At 42.8% G+C, this 19656-nt stretch overlaps 2 protein-coding genes across 2 annotated transcripts; one reads left to right on the forward strand and one right to left on the reverse strand.

Moving 5' to 3' along the window:
• The first annotated feature begins 187 nt into the window (after positions 1-187).
• slc2a5 (solute carrier family 2 member 5) lies at positions 188-13412 on the forward strand. The gene is made up of 13 exons (XM_030734516.1): positions 188-220; positions 4696-4817; positions 4928-5026; positions 5112-5272; positions 5350-5474; positions 5564-5716; positions 5831-5956; positions 6040-6227; positions 6384-6494; positions 6588-6689; positions 10512-10587; positions 10797-10924; positions 12855-13412. Exons 2-13 carry the CDS (start codon positions 4749-4751, stop codon positions 13077-13079), a joined length of 1563 nt encoding a protein of 520 aa, XP_030590376.1. The 5' UTR covers positions 188-220; positions 4696-4748; the 3' UTR covers positions 13080-13412.
• On the reverse strand, positions 13369-18182 carry ca6 (carbonic anhydrase VI). The gene is made up of 10 exons (XM_030734514.1): positions 18041-18182; positions 17235-17414; positions 16718-16866; positions 16233-16328; positions 15242-15308; positions 14966-15123; positions 14658-14784; positions 14432-14515; positions 14302-14334; positions 13369-14208 (listed from the first exon to the last, which is right to left on the reverse strand). Exons 1-10 carry the CDS (start codon positions 18129-18131, stop codon positions 13574-13576), a joined length of 1620 nt encoding a protein of 539 aa, XP_030590374.1. The 5' UTR covers positions 18132-18182; the 3' UTR covers positions 13369-13573.
• Positions 18183-19656: the final 1474 nt, after the last annotated feature.

The following is a 19656-nucleotide window of genomic DNA, read 5'->3' on the forward strand; positions in this document are numbered from 1 at the left end:
TGAAACCAATGGTGCTATTTATTTAAAGAAGCCAAACAATGCATTTGAAAGTTTTAAAAGATTTTCTACCCCGCACCATTACCCCCCACCACACACACACACACACCTCCCCAACACCCCCACCCCATTTGCCTCACAATGGTTTGCTCCGTTGCCTACATGCTCACATCCACGCAGTCATTTGGAAGTTGATGCCAGTGGGGGTATCTGTGGAAGTCCAGTAAGTAGTTACTTTCCATTAATTTACTTAAAGCCAGTGTTTGGTCTGATATGTTTTCCACTTTAACTGCTGAGAAGAATTAAACACATTTACTGTTGTAAAGGTTTTTGTTTGTTTTTTGTTTTTTTTTGTTTTGTTTTTAGCTTAATTGTCTCACACAGTGGCTGCCATTTTGCTACCAGGGCAGCCACATGTTTAAGAAGGCAGGAGGTCTACAAAATGCAGCTTTTTCAAACCAGAGGAAGAGGCTGCAGCATGCCCAGATAGTAATTTGACCTGTAGGCTATGACAATAATGTTATTAACATTTTTGTAACTGTTGTGTTTGTTGTTTTTGTTGTTCACTTTGCACAAGGGAAACAAAGAAACCATCATTATTAAGAATAACAATAACAGTTTTGAAGTCTGTCAGTTTGAAGTGGTCGAACAGCACACAGGTTTCAGCTACACTGACATGGCAGATGTCATGTTATTTCCTAATTGGCCCTGAATAGGTTACATACATTGTTAAAATTAATATTTCAATTCTATAATATTTAAGGATGAATTCTTAGATTCCTTTTTTTCTTACTGCGTGTAAAATAATTTTGGAAATAAATGAAGCCTAAATTATGTAATTACTATGTAATCATCTGGCAGTTTGTAAGTTTATGCTGATCCTTTACAATCTAATCTGTGTATAATACTCAGCTAAGGTAATCAGTGTTCCTCTTCTGAGGCACATGTTTTGTGCCTGTTGTGTGTCTCCATTTGCAGTTAACTGTAAATTTAAAAAGTTTGGAAATCAGGTGGTAAACAAAATATGCTTATAGAACATGAGAGTGTGTTTTTCGTTTAATTACTTATTCATAATTTCTTATTTTCTTTGATCTTTGTTTTGGTGAAGTTAGAAAAGTGCTGCCATTTATAGCTCTGTAAAAAAAAAGATTTGTGTGTGTGTGTGTGTGTGGGGGGGGGGGGGGTAATAGGTTAAAGTCTCCACCTCTTCACTCAATAATTTGTGTTCTTTCCATTCATTGTGGTGACTGTAATTTTCCACAAACTGCTAATCATAACCATAAGAAAAAAAATGATTATTTGTCAGCCTGCCAGGTCAGTTAAATAGCCACAAAGAGGTATGTATCAGTGCATCTAGGGGTATTTAAGTCTGTGCAATTATTACACAACGCTTACCTCGTATCTCCTGTAAGAATTTCAAACCTGTGAAATTTTTCTTGCTTGTTGTCCAACTGAAATATCTGACCTTACTGCATTGCCTTCAGTAGAAGCTCCATAGTGTAGTGCGTTACACATTTGCCTAACAAGTGGAAGATTCCTGGTTTGGTTCTGGGAGGAGACACAAATCCCTTTGGGACTGCATCAAACATGCCGAGCTACCCGCTCTGGCAACCCCTTGTTAGAAAGGGAGCAGCAAGCAGTTGCTTTAGCTTCATATGACTTCTTATGTAATACTGCCTGGATTAAGGCAACAACCTGAAAATCAGGCTCACTGTTTTCCAAGCCACTTCTAAGCAAACTGGTTCTTGGTCTCCCTTCATCACCACCCCTAGAAAAACTCCCCAAATTGCCTGCAAACCAAAGCTAGATTATTTTTGCTACCACCTTTACAGTAATACCTTGAAATATCTCCACAATACTGTCATTATCAATGTTTACGCCACCAGCACTGACCTGTGGACAGCTACCAACCAGAAAATCTATCAGTCAGGATATAAGAACACAGAAATGAGGTTGGATCGGCCGCATGCTCCACAATGTCACAAGACAAGTCCTTGTTTGGAATCCACAGGGAAAGCGCAGAGTGGGGAAAACCAAAACAGACATGCAGGAGGTCAGTTGAATGTGAGATAAGAAGCGCCGGCCTGTCTTGGAAACAGATGAAGAAGGCCGCACAGAGCAGAGTCCGCTGGAGGAGTGTGGTTGCGGCAGGAATAAATTAATGAAATGAAATTGTCATCATCATGATAGCATTTTATTAGGGGCAATGCTATGTGCATGTTTCTGTACTGATATGTGTGCATACGCCCTTACAATGACTGTAAAAAGACAGTGTGGTGTTAAAGTGGCAAAGCTTGACTTTACCCTCTCACACCTTGGTAAGATGCTGCCAGTTTCCTCCACTGTGACATGTGATAAGCTAAAGAAAATTACGTGTAACCAAGTGTAGCCTAATAAGGAAGGGAAAGCAGGTAAAAACAGCCCAGAATTCCAATTTCTGTTTCCCAGTTCACACCTAATGTCTGGCTTTTAGATCATAATGTTAAAATTGATGCTTTCAAATGAGATGCCTGGTGAAATTTGTTCACCATGACCCTGCATCAACCTTGCTTTAAGGACACAACTTTTCACTGTAGTGTCATACACCAATCAGGCATAACATTATGACCACCTGCTTAATATTGTGTTAGTCCCCCTTTTGCTGCCAAAACAGCCTTGACCCATCGAGGCATGGGCTAGATCCCTAAAAGTGTCCTGTAGTATCTGCATCAAGATGTGAGCAACAGATGCTTTAAGTCCTGTAAGTTGTGAGGTGGGGCCTCCATATATCAGACTTGTTTGTCCAGCACATCCCACAGATGCTCGGTTGGATTGAGATTTGGGGAATTTGGAGGCCAAGTCACACCTCAAACTTGCGTTCCTCAAACCATTGCTGAACCATTTTTGCTTTGTGGCAGGGCACATTATCCTGCTGAAAGAGGCCACTGCCATCAGGGAATACTGTTTCCATGAAAAGATGTACATGCTCTGCAGCAAAGCAGAGCATTGCCCAAAACATAACACTGCCTCTGCTGACCTGCCTTTTTCCCAGTAGTGCATTCTGGTGCCAGGTGTTTCCCAGGTAAGCAACGCACACGCATCTGGCCATCCACCTGATGTAAAAGACGTGATTCATCAGACCAGGCCACCTCCGCTGTCCAGTTCTGATGCTCACGTGTTGATGCTTTTGGTGGTGGACAGGGGTCAGTATGGGCACCCTAACTGGTCTGCAGTTATGCAGCCCCATACACAACAAACTGTGATGTGCTGTGCATTCGGACAACTTTCTATCAGAACCAGCATTAACTTTTTCAGCAATTTGAGCCACAGTAGTTCGTCTGATTTTTCGGACCGCACGGACCAACCTTTGCTCCCGACATGCATCAGCGACACTTGATCACCCATCACCCTGTCGCTGGTTCACCACTGTTCCTTCCTTGGATCACTTTTGATAGACACTGACCACTGCAGACCAGGAACACCCCAGAAGAACTGCAGTTTTGGAGATGCTCTGACCCTGGTCTAACTCACCCAAATCCTTACGGTTGTTCATTTTTCCTGCTTCTAACACATCAACTTTGAGGACAAACTGTTCACTTGTCTCCCACCCACTAACAGGTGCCACAATGAAGAGGTAATCACTATTATCCTCTTCTCCAGTCAGTGGATCTAATGTTACGCTTGATCGGTGTATTGATAATGTGAACAAAAGGATAAAATGTCAGTCTCGGTACAACTTGAGGGAGGTTTATAACTGTCTCCATAATTTTTGCTCCTCTGAATAGCTTCAGTTCATTTCCTTGCATCTGTTTGCCAAATCTATTAAAATTACCCCGCTCTCAGATGGGATTTGACTGCCAGCCAACCCAACCCTCTTTGTATTCAGAGGAGTAAAAAGCATAATTTGCATCTTTTTAAATCTAAAATGAAGCTTTTGATGAAATGTGGCTCTGAATATAAATAATTCTGCATATATGGTTTAGTTATCTGCCTTAAAAGGGGTCTTGTGGAAACAAAGACTGGATTTGCTTCAATAAAGATATTGCAGCTCAGTTTACTCTATTAAGACTACCTCCCTTGTGATATTTTACTCTAAGCTGAAGTGTTTCTGAAATGCAGTTGTTTGCTTTTTTCCTTTTTGTTTGTGCATTGAAGCACGTAACATTCAGCACTCGAAGCAAACAGCCGCAGGGACGTTTTATTGACAAGCAGGCTCAGCTTTAGAGATAAGAGATGATGCGGTGCATGAGAAATTTCAGACAAAGCAAACATTTTAAAAAATGTACGCAGCTGTGGTGTTTGTGTGTGTGTGTGTGTGGGGGGGGGGCTCTTTTTTAGTATCATCAGTGTTAAGTGAAAGCAGATAAAATTCTTGAACCTGTTTGACAACAAACCCTTGAGGAGTTTGTGATTTTGGCAGTTGTCATAATATATTTAATAAATCATTGTATGCAATGCAGCCTGCAGGTGGATCAGCAATAAAGACGCCTTATCCTTATCATTTTTCCTTTAATAGCCACTGTATCAATTGAGCCAGTTTAGTCACGGGTACAGTGCAATACATGATTCAGATATCAACATTTAGTCAGCTTTTAATCTTCTGAGTGTAATGCATTAAAAAAAAACTTCCTTAACCTGAGAGCACAGTCAGCAAAGTGAGTGCGATAACCATAGTCAAGCCGTAAAGCAGTGCCACGCTCTCTGATCCTGTGTCCAAAGGGCAGAATCCAGCGGTGCAGTAATAACAAAGTGTCCTGTTATTACTGCTGAAAATGACTGCGAACCCAAACACAGCCATGGCCGACGGTGAGGAATGGGGAAAGCCTGTGGAGAGGAAAGGGGTGAGAAACAGTCCACATGTGATCACGGCCACAGTCACTTTTTTTTGTCTCTTGTGATTGTGTTGAAAAAAAGGGTTTCAAATAGTGCTCTGATGTCCCCCCCTAAACAGAGACTGACTTGGGTCCTGGCGCTGGCAACGCTCACAGCTGCATTTGGTTCGTCCTTCCAATATGGCTATAACGTATCCGTGGTCAACTCTCCATCGCAGGTAAGAAAGAAAAGCAAAGAAAAGCTTTAGTGTAACTCCCTGGAAAGATGATGTGTTTCTATCAGTGCTGTCCTGCTCTCTTCAGTTCATGCAGCAGTTTTATAATGCCACCTATACGGAGCGTTACAACCGTCCAATTGAGGGGAACTACCTGACTCTGCTGTGGTCCCTGTCTGTGTCCATGTTCCCTCTCGGAGGCTTCTTCGGCTCTCTGATGGTGGCCCCCCTGGTCAACAGACTGGGAAGGTAAAACTGCTGTATTCCATCCATCATTTAGCACGCTGAGTATGTTTATTGGAACGAATGCTTCATCCCTGCAACAGGAAGGGCACCCTCCTCTTCAACAACATCTTCTCCATTGTCCCTGCTATAATGATGGGAGTCAGTGAGATCGCCAAGTCCTACGAGATCATCATCGTGGCCAGGCTTATAGTGGGCATCTGTGCAGGTCAGACCTTGAGTTTAAAAAGTACTCATTACAGATCAGGTGTGAGTAGAAGTGGTTTGGTTTCACCCGTGCATGCTTCCCATCTGCAGGTCTCTCATCCAGTGTGGTGCCCATGTATCTGGGTGAGATTGCACCCAAAAACCTGAGGGGAGCTCTTGGCATTGTACCACAGCTCTTCATCACTGTTGGCATCCTCTGTGCCCAAGTGCTGGGCATTAGAAACATACTAGGAAACAGCACAGGTACTCAGTGCCATAGAGGATTCAAGTAAATGTTTGATCCTTTATTTATTAGATACTGAAACACGTCCTTAAGAAGTAGATAAAAAGGGGTGTCTGTGTTCCCTGTGTATCCAGGCTGGACCCTCATGCTTGGCCTGACTAGTATTCCTGCTGTGATTGAACTACTGCTGCTCCCCTTCTTTCCTGAGAGCCCCAGGTACATGCTCATCCAGAAGGGAGATGAGAAGAAAGCAACGAAAGGTAAAAAATAAAATGTTCCACATGACTACACTATGCAAAGGAGATAAACTGAAACCTGGTATTATATATTTTGCCATCCTCAGCACTACAGCGTCTGCGTGGTTGGGACGACGTGGACACCGAGCTGTTAGAGATGCGTCAGGAGGACCAGTCTGAGAAGGCTGAAGGCCACCTGACTGTGCTCTCCCTGCTGTCCCAGCGCTCTCTTCGCTGGCAGCTCATCTCCATAGTCATCATGAACATGGGCCAGCAGCTGTCGGGTGTCAATGCGGTGAGATGTGCCCGCCCATTTGTCCTTGTCCCTCACACACCAACTCAGTTTCAGGACACACGACAAGATTTATGTTCAGTCCTTTGGCTGCATTCAGGCATTTTCTGTTCTTAGACTCACAACTATTGTTCTAACCGTAATCTGTTTCTCTTTCAGATCTACTACTATGCAGACAGCATATATGCCTCTGCAGGAGTCAGGGAGAACGACATCCAGTATGTCACAGTGGGAACAGGGGCAGTGAATGTCTTCATGACTATAACCGCTGTAGGTACCCTGTTAAGTTTGCAAAGCTGAGGGGAGGAGCGGGAGTTTGTTGTTTGATCACGCCAGGTGGAAATAAATGTTTTGTCATCCCAGGTGTTCATCGTGGAGGCCGCGGGGCGCCGGCTGCTCCTCCTCTGTGGGTTTGGGATCTGCTGCGGCGCCTGTGTGCTGCTCACTGTCGCGCTCACCTTGCAGGTACAAAGATGAAGTGTCAGTGCTACTTACACCTTCACCCTGTTACTCTGCTGCCCTCTAGTGGTTCAGCATATTAGAGTTCATCAACCTGGAAACAGTCAAAGGACGTTTGTGTGATCGTATTTATAATCTCAGGATCAGTGGATCAGAGAATGATGTCGCGTGAGAGTGATTTAATTGCTGCTGTAGTCTAAAAATGTACTAAATACAGTAATTAAATGTGGGCTGCATATAGTTTTAACAGCATTTTACATATTATGTTTGCATTTAATAAATTTAAGTCATTAATTGTTGTTAAAACAACCAGGAGACTGTTGAGACAGCAGTCACCAATGACAGGCCTTTAAAGATTTCATCTTTATCTGTTTGATTTAATTTTCTGCTGTCACCTGCACTTTGTCCCCAGTGGGTTACAGCTTTATCGTCTGTTCAGAAAACCAACACTATTGAATAATTAATCAGCAGATAACTGAATAAAATGGAACATTATTAAGTTGTTAATCCACTCCATGGTTTTAACCCCACTGAATTAAAACGGAGGCACCCTGCTGCTGTTGAGACCTCCAGCAATTATAGGTTTTTTTAATTTTTTCATTCATGTGTCATGCATTTAACTCAGAGTTGACTGACTCTTATCAAAACATTGCCTCAGTGTTGGTTAACGCTGAGTTCAGGACTAGGGTCCTGCTTTGCTGAACAGGTGTGTACTGCAAACATCTTCATTTCTTCCCTGTGTTCGAAGGGTTTCAGCAAATGGAGAATAAGACACGGTATAGTTTGTTTTTATAGTTTGGCCTCCGTACACCACCACAGTGGGTTTTTAAATCAAACCATATGTGATTGAAGTGGAGATTTTCAGCTTTAGTTCAAGGAGTTTAAGAAAAACTTTTATTAATTGTTCAGGAATTACAGCCATTTTTATACGAAGTCCTGCATTTGTCCAATTAAAGGTAATTGGACACACTAACATAACTTTAAATATAAGGACTTCTGAATGCTGTGTTTCCTCCTTTGAGACTTTTACTGCAGCCGCCTTCAAGTTGCTGCTTGTTTGTGGGTCTGCGTTCAGTTCTGTCTCCTGTGACTGAAACGCTGCTCTGTTAGGTTGGGATCTGGTGACTAACTTGCTATTGAAGAGTATCCCATTTCTTTGCCTTGAGAAACTCTTGCGGTATTTTTGAAGTTTGCTTTGGGTCATTATTATTCATTTGCACTGTGAAGCGCTATCTGATCGGTTTGGAAGCATTTGATAAACACTAGTGACCCGGTTTTCATGGGCATGCCTTAACATCACCTCCACCGTGTTTGACAGATGATGTGATATGGTGTGTATCATGAGCTGTTTCTCTCCTTCACCATTTGTTTTCCCTTCATTTTGGTACAAGTTCATCTTAGTTTCATCTGTCCAATTTTTTTTTCCCAGACCCGTGCAGGCTCTTTGAACTGTTTTCTGACAGCGTCTAATCTAACCTTATTGCTCTTGAGTGAACCTTTGTTTTAAACCCTCTGTATTTCCATGCATGAAGGCATCTCTGGGTTGTAGATGTTGACATTGATAGATCTACTTCCTTGATATTTGGCTAAATGTTTTAAGGGCTTTTTCTTAAACATGAAGTATCAGGCCTTTTGGTGTTGCTGATCTGGTCGATGCATTCATTCTTTTTCAGAATGAACCAGATTGTTGATTTGGACACACGTAAAGTTCCTGTTGTCTCTCTGATAAAAAATGTTTTTCAGCCTATTGGTAGCCATTTACTGTAAATAAATTTATCAGCTTAATTTGTAATGAAATTTCAAAGGAACAGGCCACACCTGACCTTGAAACTGCTTTCCAATTGTCCAATTACTTTTGAGCCTTTGAAAATGGGAGACTATGTACACTGCTCAAAAAAATTAGAGTAGAGCATCAAGTCAGTTAAACTTCTGGGATATTGATCTGGTCAGTTAAGTAGCAGAGGGGGTTGTTAATAAGCTTCAGCTGCTTTGGTGTTAATGAAATGAACAACAGGTGCACTTAGAGGGGCAACAATGAGACGGCCCCCAAAACAGGAATGGTTTTACAGGTGGAGGACACTGACATTTTCCCCTCCTCATCTTTTCTGACTGGTTTTCACTAGTTTTGCATTTGGTAGCATGAGGCGATACCTGGACCCTACAGAGGTTGCACAGGTAGTCTAACACCTCCAGGATGGCACATCAACACATGCCATTGCCAGAAGGTTTGCTGTGTCTCCCAGCACAGTCTCAAGAGCGTGGAGGAGATTCCAGGAGACAGGTACTTACTCTAGGAGAGCTGGACAGGGCCGTAGAAGGTCCTTAACCCATCAGCAGGACCAGTATCTGCTCCTTTGTGCAAGGAGAAACAGTCTGAGCACTGCCAGGGCCCTACAAAATGACCTCTGGCAGGCCACAGCTGTGAATGTCTCTGACCAAAAAAATCAAAAACAGACTTCACGAGGGTGGCCCGAAAACAAACTTCTGAGGACCATTTGGAGTTGCTGTAAAGAAATTTTGGCATCACATTTTCACTTGGATTTTCAGGATGTCTTTCAATTCAGCCATCTGTAGGCTGATCATTTTCATGTCCATCAAACAATGTGGCATCCTTTCATTCCTAACACATTACCCAGTATAGATATCCAGAATGATTTTTTTTTTTTTTTTTTTATACTTTAGTGGTTTGTTTTCCCATTAAGCAAAAGATCCCAGTTCAGTGCTGGGGAGACACACAAATCCCTTTGGGAAACATGTGGCACTACCTGCTGTGGATAAGGGAGCAGCAGAAAGTAGCTTACTTATAAAAATGGCTGTAATTCCTGAATGTCAATGCAAAGTTTTTGTTAACCCCCTTGAATTAAAGCTGAATGTCTGTGCTTCAATGGCACATTGATTTATTTAAAACCCACTGTGGTAGTATACTGAGGCAAAACCACAAAATTTGTGTCTTTGTCCAACAAATTACAGGCCTAACTGTGGATAAGACAATAAGAAAGGAGGATGCATAATAGATAATAGGAGACTGAGGTGCAGATATGCAGGTGGGTGTGGAGGTCAGGCAGCAATGACAGGCCTTTAAAGATTTTATTTCTATGTATTTGATTACAATTTCTGCAGTCACCTGCACTATGTCTCCATCAGGTTACAGCTTTATCATCAATTACGGATGATTAAGGAAACCAAATCTATTGAATCTCTATTAATCAGTGGACAACACTGAATAAAATGCAACATTATTACAACATTATCATCACTGATTTGGCCCTTTGTGAAGTGCACAGTGAGAACTCCTGCAGGACAGGTGAGGAACAGCAGGGTCTGACATGATGACAGATCAGCAAAATAATTAAGCAAGAAACAACCAGAGAACAAAGCCAGAAATAACAAACTGTGTCACTGTTTTCACTGTGCTGTGGATTACAGGGCTGCAATCATATTACACGTCTCAAATTCCCATCATGTGTACAGAGTACAGTGATGTCTTGGCACGCCTGTTTGCTGGGGTCATGAAAAATTTGAGCTGTAAAAGCAGAGACTGCTCGCCAAAGTATGAGAAACACCAGTCAGTGTTTCTCATACTTTCAGCAGAACCACAAAAGCAGCGCTGCCCTCCCGTAAACCTGTAATCTCACCTGGAGACAACATTTTCAGACAGGCATCATTTTCGGCAGCAATAAAGGCACAGTTTACAGAAACATTAAAGGAGTAGGCATAATTATCATCTGTCTTTGATCCTTAAGGCCTCCATGTGCAGCATTTCATTTTGCTCCTGTTTACAAACACTACAAGGACCCATTACTGAGAGCTGTTTGTCTGTGTTGACAGGCGACCGTGGCATGGATGCCCTACATCAGCATCGCCTGTGTCATCATCTACGTCATAGGACATGCCATAGGACCCAGTGAGTCTGTCTGAGCCCATCTGTGATTATTTGCACACAAACTGATTACAACATTAGCCGACATGTTGTTTGGATGTAACCAGACATGTAATCACGGTTTGTAAACAAGCACCCAGGTTGTTTGAGACATGAGCATCCACTGTCCTCAACACTGATGACGTCCCATCTCGAGTGTTTTTGTTGTGGTGAGCCACGTTTTTGTTCTGCAGGTCCCATTCCTTATGTGGTGGCCACTGAGATGTTCAGGCAGACAGCCAGGCCTGCGGCCTTCATGGTGGCAGGCTCCGTCCACTGGCTCTCCAACTTCACTGTTGGCCTCATCTTCCCCTTCCTGGAGGTTGGTTACACAATTTCTACAAACTCTGACTTCAGTGCAATTAGTTGCAGATGTTTTCTTGGTCATAACCAGAAAGGCAGTTCACTCCACATCCTCACTGTAATGTGATCATTTCTATCACTTAGATTTGGATCACTTTACTTTGGTATTTTCTTTATGGTTTGCATATATTTGCAAATAAAAGAAAGTAAAAATGAAGATTTGTATCCCATATTGTGATTTACTCTCTGAAGTGCTCTCTTTTGCATATTTCCCATGTGACACAAATATGAGAATTAAGTAAATAATATGCTGCAACGAACAGAGCACAAGAGAGGTGAAGAAGCGAGTGCAGGTAGGGTGGATTGGGTAGAGACAGGTAATTTGTGACAGAAGGACAGCAGCAAGGGTGAAAGGGAAGGTTTACAAGATGGTAGTGAGACCTGCTGTGATTTATGGTTTAGAGCCGGTGGCACTGGCAAAAAGACAGGAGGTGGAGCTGGAGGTGGCAAGATTTTCATTGAGAGTGACCAGGATGGACAGGATTTGAAATGAGTACCTCAGAGGTACAGTTCAGGTTGAGCAGTTTGGAGACAAAGTTTGAGAGGTGAGGCTGAGATGGTTTGAGCATGTGCAGAGGAGGGGGAGTGGATATATTGGACAAAGGAATATGGAGCCGCCAGACAGGAGGCAAAGTGGAAGACCCCAAAGCAGGTTCATGGATGAAGTGAAGGAGGACATGCAGAGGGATGCTAGGGATATGGTGAGATGGAAGCAGATGATCAGGTGACATCTAAAGGGAGCAGCCAGTGCTGTATGTATTTTTTTTTTTTTTTGCCTTTTCCCCATTTTTCCTTTGGTGCAGCACTAACTTGCTTGAAAATACAAAGTTTAATTCATTAATTTCTGTCAGGTATCAAAGGCAGAACCAAAAAAAAAAAAACAGTTGGTTTCTCCTGTTTGTTATTTTTTGCTGTCATATTGCAGAATGTATTTTGAACCTATCACACACCTTCCTGATGGTGCTGATGGCACACAGCACCTTAGGTGACACTTAGTGCATATAGTCAAGGTTGCTGAAGAAATGAAAGAGTGAGTTTTGGGGGGATGGCTTAGTGTTCCTGGCTGCTGAAGCTGGCTTGTTGTTTGACTGATGGAGTACAGGACAGACTGGAGATTGGAGCCTAAGGTGTTCAAACCAGTTCAATAGAGCTGGCAGGCAGGTGGGAAGGTGGTGGATCTAAGCATGAGAGAACAGTCTTAGTTTCAGGCAAGAAGAGAAGCAGGAAAAACTGGGAAGGGAGTGGCCCACTGCTTGTACACAAAGACAACTAGACAGACTCACACAAAATGAGAGGGGACAAGAGGAGAGGCAAAAACACAGGGAAGATAGATGAGGAATGCAAACATCTAGAGCGCCTAAAACCTTTGGTACTCTGTCTACAAAGCTTGAAACTTGAGGGCTCTTTTTAACAATCATTTGGTGAATGAGGAACATCCCTCCGTGCTCACCTTCGGTTCAACATCACCGCACATCTGCGAGGAGAGTTCTGTGACGTCTCGATTAGTTTTGAAGTTAGGTTAGTCCAGTGTATAACAGAAATGTCGTGGTAGCTTGAACATTATAACACAAGCCATGGCATTGGACAGTCTTTAGCGAGGAGCCATCCTGTTCTGTAGTTTTGTCTTAATTAAACATCTTTCCTAATGGACTGAATCGCTTGATCTTAGATATACACATAAGCTTTATCTCATGTTTACTTCCTCCCACATGTGCATTTTTTAAACCAGAAAAAGTAATCAAAGGAAGAAGGTGCTTGAGTAGCGAACATCAATAAAAATCAGCGTGCCACTTTTGACCTCACCTTGGCTGCTCTGTTTGTCTTCCTGACGTAATTACTTTTCATCTCGAGGACACAAACCTCACATTTCCTCTCCTCCCCCCCCTCAGCGAGGCCTGGGCCCCTACAGCTTCATTATTTTTGCATTCATCTGTCTGGTCACCCTGATCTACATCTGGATGGTGGTACCGGAGACCAAGAAGAAGACGTTCTTGGAGGTCTTCCAGATGTTCGCTAAGAGGAACAAAGTGGAGATAAATCTGGGTGACAGCAATCTGCGTCTGAAAGAGCTCAAAGAGACCCCAGAGGATGCAGTGAAGGTCACGACCTTCTGAAGAAAAAGGAGAGCATTGAGAGGAGAGGAAGTCCTCTCTGCGGGTGTGGGGCAAGGGAGTGTGTGTGTGTGTGTGTGTGTGTGTGTGTGTGTGTGTGTGTGTGTGTGTGTGTGTGTGGTAGCCGACTGGACAATGTTTTACTTTTATATGCCTTTGTGTGTTTTATTATTTGTGCCTGGTAGATTTGGTAGATTTCGGTGCAGGCTCAGATTTACTTTGAGTTGGTGTTTGCACTATATGCAGCCTTAAAGAGGTGTGAATGAGTCATTAAGTAAAACAACGAGTCTCTTGTAAGCTTTTATTGATGAGATATGAATGCAGTACATGGCGGAAGCTGTGACATGTTTTAAATATTGACTGACAGGTGCCTGAAAAGCATTATAATCCTTTGTAACAGATATCATAAATCCTTTCAGATCCTCACCATCAACAGTGACATTCTGGCCTATTATAGCATGTTGAAGCTCATACAAAGAGAAGCAGCTGTGGGTGCTTCAGGAGCATCTGTATTGAGTGTCCAGCTGCACCCCTCCATACATACTAAGTTTAGTGGCTCCCCAGCTGAACACATTTCCCACTGCTGTGCTGTTGCTCTTACACAACATTTGGTCTCGAATGTCTGCTGTGGTCAGCACATAGTCCCACACGTTGACATCAGTCATCTTCCCCACAAAGGCATCTGTGTTGGAGATTCCCAGCAAGCCATCCTGGTCTTTGCCCAGAATGAACACACCACCGGGGCTGATTGTGTAACCGCTTTTGAGGTACCGCGGCTCCCCCACCATGCCGTTAATCCAGAGCTCCGCACCGCCAGTGTGGGATGACCAGGTAACACAGTAGTTCTTCCAGCTCTGGGACTTTAAGTTGTGCGGCAGGTTGACAAACTCGTTGCCGATCCAGAGGCCGACTTCGTTCATGTCCCTGTCCTCGCCGAGGGAGATCATCAGCTCGTTGTCGTTGCCGCTGCTGGAGTAGGAGATGACGGTGTGGACTCCTTCGACCTGAGGCAGGACATGCATGCAGACAGTGAAGGAGTTCAAGTCCATAGGATGGCTGAGGCTGGCCAAAGCATGACCGCCGAAATTTTTCTCCTGGAAGTTGAGCACCAGAGGAAACAAAGAGCGAGGTTCTGAGGACAACAGAAAAAAAACAAGAATCAAGACTGGAGAAGCACCCACTTAACTTCAATTATGGGTCAATATCAAATCTTAAAAGCACCCACCATACATGGTAGGCCTAGAGTTGGGAAGTCCACCTAAAGGGAATAAATAAGAAAGAAGCAAACACTGAAAAGTAAATACAAGCTCCTCTCACATGTAGCTGCGTGTAACAGTTTTTAGACAAACAGCCACCTGAATGCATGTTCTTTCCAATAGATGTTATCAGACCCTCAATCTTCTGGAGCCTGGATTCTATTTCATCTTGCCGACAAAATGCTGAAAAGACAAAAAAGGCAAAGAAAATACTGAGAAACGGACTCGAGCGTGGACATCCACCCCCACCCCCAACATCAGTTCTGATGGAGTGAAAAAAAAGCAATATTGTTGTGCAATCGCATGGTCACCACAAGCTACACACTTCCTTTCCCGAGGCGCGGCAAGAAAGAAGACTCCACAACACGGCCATTGAGAGGCTGAGCGATGCGGTAATCATTCCACAGGGTCTTGTTGTCCATGTCCATCAGGGTGCTCTCCAGTTTCCTGATCTGAACACAGCAGAGGAGCAGATACATTTTGTGGTACAGCAGCAAATTATATTTGAAAGAAACCCATTTCCTTCAGTTGTGCTCCACTTTAAGACCAGCTGAATGTTTAACTAATTTTAAAAACATCAGTTTTCTGTGTAAAATATTTCCGTTTTGGGGGCAAAGGGCTTGTCTGCCTTACCTGGTTGTGTGACAGAGTGATGGGTGTATCAAACACAGTCCAGAGGATGCTCTCGTAGCAGGGTGGAGTGGTGAGGGAGCCCTGGTACCTGAAGAAGTGGTTCATGTTCTCTGGGAGCATTGAGCGCACATCAAGGCTCGATATGTACATGGACTGACCTGTCAGGGTTACGCAAATGCCACATTAGACTTAAACACTCAGTTGTGTCTCAGTTAGGGCTGCGCTTTTGTTTTTGGTTTTTTTTGCCTTGTGCGCAGGGAAACTAGAGTAACTCACCGGCATACTTGATTTTCTCCAAGTTTGCGATAAAATCACTGTAGTAGGTGTTCTCAAAATGACCATCCTGGAAATAAATCAAAGCTGTGTTAAAGCTGATGCTTTAAAGCTTCAGTGAAAAGAGATAAACCTGACTTGATCCCTCAAATACAGGCTTTAGAGGATTATTACACCTTATTAGAGCTTCCGTGTTACTTTACCCCTTTATCATAAAATAAAATAAAAACATAGTAAATGCCTGATACAGCCACAAATTCCTCCAGATTTTATGAATCATATTAGGAGCTGGAAACCAAAAAGCTGCATTATTAAATGACAAATTGGTGTTGAACCAGAAATATGATCAGTCATTTGTGATAGATGTTCACATCTGAGAGTTTGGGGTCACATGTTTTACAGATCTGTTATATTGTGTAATGTAGTTGTGACTCTATAGTTTTTCTTTCTGTTTAATATTCCTTCTTTGCTAGATGTCAGCAATTAACTTATGAATTTCCTGTAGATGTGATGGCAAAACTGCTGAAAATAAAATCCCAGTTGCATGTGAACTCTCACTTCATTGCATCTAAATCATTCGACTCCCAACTGCCGTTACCACAGTGGATGCCAGCTGTGGTGTTGCTGCAGCAGTGACCTCTCAAAGGAAAGGAAAGGAAGTGTCTCATAGCTGAAGGTCACAGACTGTCAGGGATCCAGAGCAGCCCTCTGGAAACAAGCACTCATTCAGTATGTTGGCATGCAGCTGAAGACTCGGCAGAGCCTTTAACCCAGCAGCATGAGCGGAGCAAAGTATCACACACTTCAAAGACCATTAGACTGTTTGCCAAATGCTATTTTTTTCACTACTAAGTCTGTTCTTTTTCATTTTCTAAACTTCTTACAGCATAACTTGTGGTCTTATGTTAGTAGTAATGCTGGGATTCAGTGCAGTTGTGTAATAACCTACTGGTCAGACAAAGCAGATAGGAAGAGGTATTTGTGGCTCACGTACTTCATAGAAAAAGGCGAGGACTGCCAGCCCGTCTGGCTTATCTCTGGCTTCTGTAAAGCTCGTGTACTTGTCAGAGTTGTAATGGACCACGTGCAGCTGAAAGAGAAGGTTAAAAGTGAGAACAGGTTGGATGCCAAAATATGCCCAGTGACCTGCAATTTAAATGGAAACATACCAAGAGATATAAAAGCATCTACTAACTTTAAACTCAATTTTAATCTAAGAGCAGATCTATTGTTTCGGTTGGTTGATAACAGGAAAGACACACTTTCAAATATTCAGCAGAAGCAAGAGATTTGCGTGCAGCTCAGAAATGGAGAACGGGGCTGATTAAGAGATGCAGTCAGATGCAACTCATTTTCATTTTCAACTTAATTCCTGCGTCTGTATGTATAATTTATCCCAATTTGATCGAGCATGAAGAGGATGTACTTTAAAGGCCTGGCTGTACTGCAGTGGACAGCCTGTGTCCTTTTGAAGCGTACCTCTGCCATGTAGCGGATCCCGTCTAGGGTGTGCTCCGCTCCGCTGGCCTCCAGGTCCCAGCCGCCCCAGTGCAGGTGCATCTGGACGGCTGTGTATTTTCCTGGGAGGCCGTTGGTGATCATCATAGTTGAAGGTAGGTCGATTTGAACTGATGGAGACATGAATATATCATCACTTATCATGAATACTTTACACAACTGCTGTTGCGTGTCTGATTTACAGGAAGTACTGGTCTACATTTATTTCAGCAGAATTCGTTTTTGTTCAGCGCTATCAGTGTTGTCATGACTTCCCAAATCATATTAATACCTGGTCAGGGAAAACCTGGGAGTCTTGGAAAATATGGAGACATGAGAGGTTTTCTTTAACTGGGAAATTCTAACTAACTCCACATAAATATTGGCTTTTAGTTCAGTAACTGCGGCAGAAAAACGGCCGTGTGGTCCTTTTTGTGCCAGTTAATACTGATGTAAAGTCATTAATACATTTTTTATTATGGCTGCCGACTTTTCTTACCAGAGTGCCCGTTGTTGGACATGAGAAATTTTCCCGTCTGAGCATCATATCCGCTGAGCTCCAGCTGTAACATGTCTGGGTTGTGTCTGACGCTGCGCCGCTGGATGTCAATAGGAGACTGCTTCTTTCCGCCGCATGCAGGATACTTGGTTGCCCAGTGCATTTGGTCCAAAGCTCCCTCTGTACGGAAAAAAACAAACAACAACAACAACAACAAAATAAAAACGGACAGCTGATTATCCGCTTAAACGGTACAAGGTTCCTACAGGGAGATAAATCCGTGAACAGACTGACACTGTTTGAACCGTCGTTTTACATTAGCCTTTGTTTGAAATGGATTAACCACTCAGCTCACATGTTGCTGGTTTACTGGCACGCACATCACTTTTTCAACCAGATAATGTAGCATCTCCCGGTAAAATGTATTTCCAGAATCTTAGAGGCAGCTGCGCTGTGTGAACTACACCAAACGGTCCTCTCATGGTTATTCCAGGAGTCAACCAGCAGTTATCCGGAAAGTATTTGACCAATATCACAAAGCGCGTCAACCAGAACACCAAGCAGTCAAATGAATCGAGTGTTTATTGAATAGATAATAAGAACCCATTTTTATTTCAGCAGCTGTATTTTTATTTCAATTAAAAAAATGCGTTATTTGCTGATTCTTTGTGTTACACACACGAAAACGCCGATACGCACGCTTTACGCACCAAACCTTAACTTCAATGAAAGCGCCGTTTGTGGTTTTTAATAAAAGAAATCATATTGAAACAAGTTTAGACATACTGCATAAACATAATGCCCACCTGTGTATGTCCAGTGGATTCCATCATTAGGGATACTAGCGCTGACCGCACAGACCAAAAGCGCGGAGACAAACACGGAGAAAATCTCCATCGCTGCGTTTCGGCTGCGTCGCGCAGGACAGTGACTCCTCACAGAGGTTCACCCTCAAGATTTAAACAGCCAGCGAAGAAGGGAGGTGTTGAAACTTCTGCTGAGAACGCCCCGGGTGCTTCTCAGCAATCCCATAGTGACAGAACCAGCTTTTACCAACTGGCCGTGTCATCTGAGCTCCGTTTTTGATTTAAGTTTGAGCGTAAATTTTATTTCAAAAATCGGTTGTTTTTTTCAGTCAGGTCATTAATAATGTTGGGCAAAAATACATTTTAAAAATTAGGATTTTTGCATTTTCTCTTTGCATTTGGAGTCTTACATTTGACTTGGGGATATCTTCAAATATCAAGATTTTACATTCACCATCACAATTCCTCGTTTTTGTCACAGCGAGTTCTGATAACTCAAACTTCCTTCAAGAAAAAAAAAATACTGACTAACGTGCGATTTTAACAGAATTTTATTCGTCGGAAACCACGACACAAACAGGTTCACACAAGTCATTTTGAAGAGAAAAAACAACAGATATCTGGTAGAAGCTCATCTGTGAACAAAAACTGTAAGCACCAGTGGTAGGGAAGTATAATAAATAACAGCTTTCATCATCTCCTGATGTAAACTCGTCGCAACTTGCCCAACTCCTCAATTTTAAATGCCAGAGCTGTCAAAGTGTGTGACTATAGGGTGTGTGAGTGTGTTATGGCACAGTTTGCTTGGAGGATCAAATGTCCTTATTAGGAAAAAAAACCAAAACATTTAGTTTGTCTTCAGAGAGATGCTTCATAGACGGAACTACACTTCCCTACTTTCCTCTTTAGCAGGTAAAATGCTCTATGGTTTAAGTCTGGAGACTGACTAGGCCAGTCTAAAACCTTCCACTTCCTGCTGCTAATGAACTCTTTTGTACTGTTGGGAGTGTGCTTTGGGTCATTATCTTGCTGCATGATGAAAGATCTCCCACTTAGTTTGGTTGCATCTTTCTTTAACTTGTCAGACAAAGTGTTTCTGTAGACTTCTCAGTTCATTGTACTGCTGCCATCATGTGCGACATCATTAATGAGCCCATCCCAGAAGAAGCCATGCAAGCACAAACCATAACATTACCTCCACTGTGTTTCACAGATAAGCTTGTATGTTTGGGATCATGAGCAGATCCTTTCTTTCTCCAAACCTTAGCCTTTCCATGACATTAGTAAAAATTAATCTTTGTCTCATCAGTCCATAAAACTTTGTCCCAGAATTTCTGAGGCTTGTTTCCGTAACTCTTGGCAAATTCCTGCCTGGCCTTCCTGTTCTTCTTGATAATTAGTGGTTTGCATTTTCCGGTGAAGCCTCTGTACTCTGTTCATGAAGTCTTGTGATACCTTCACTCCTGCCATCTGGAGGTTGTTGCTGATGTCACTAACAGTTACTTTAGAATCTTTCTTTACAGCACTAACAATGTTTCTGTCATCAGCTGCTGTTGTTTTCCTTGGTCTACCTGTTCAACAGCTGTTACTTATTACACCACTAATGATTTTATTCT

This window comes from Archocentrus centrarchus, chromosome 7, assembly GCF_007364275.1.
Source record: "Archocentrus centrarchus isolate MPI-CPG fArcCen1 chromosome 7, fArcCen1, whole genome shotgun sequence".
Lineage (NCBI taxonomy): Eukaryota > Metazoa > Chordata > Actinopteri > Cichliformes > Cichlidae > Archocentrus > Archocentrus centrarchus.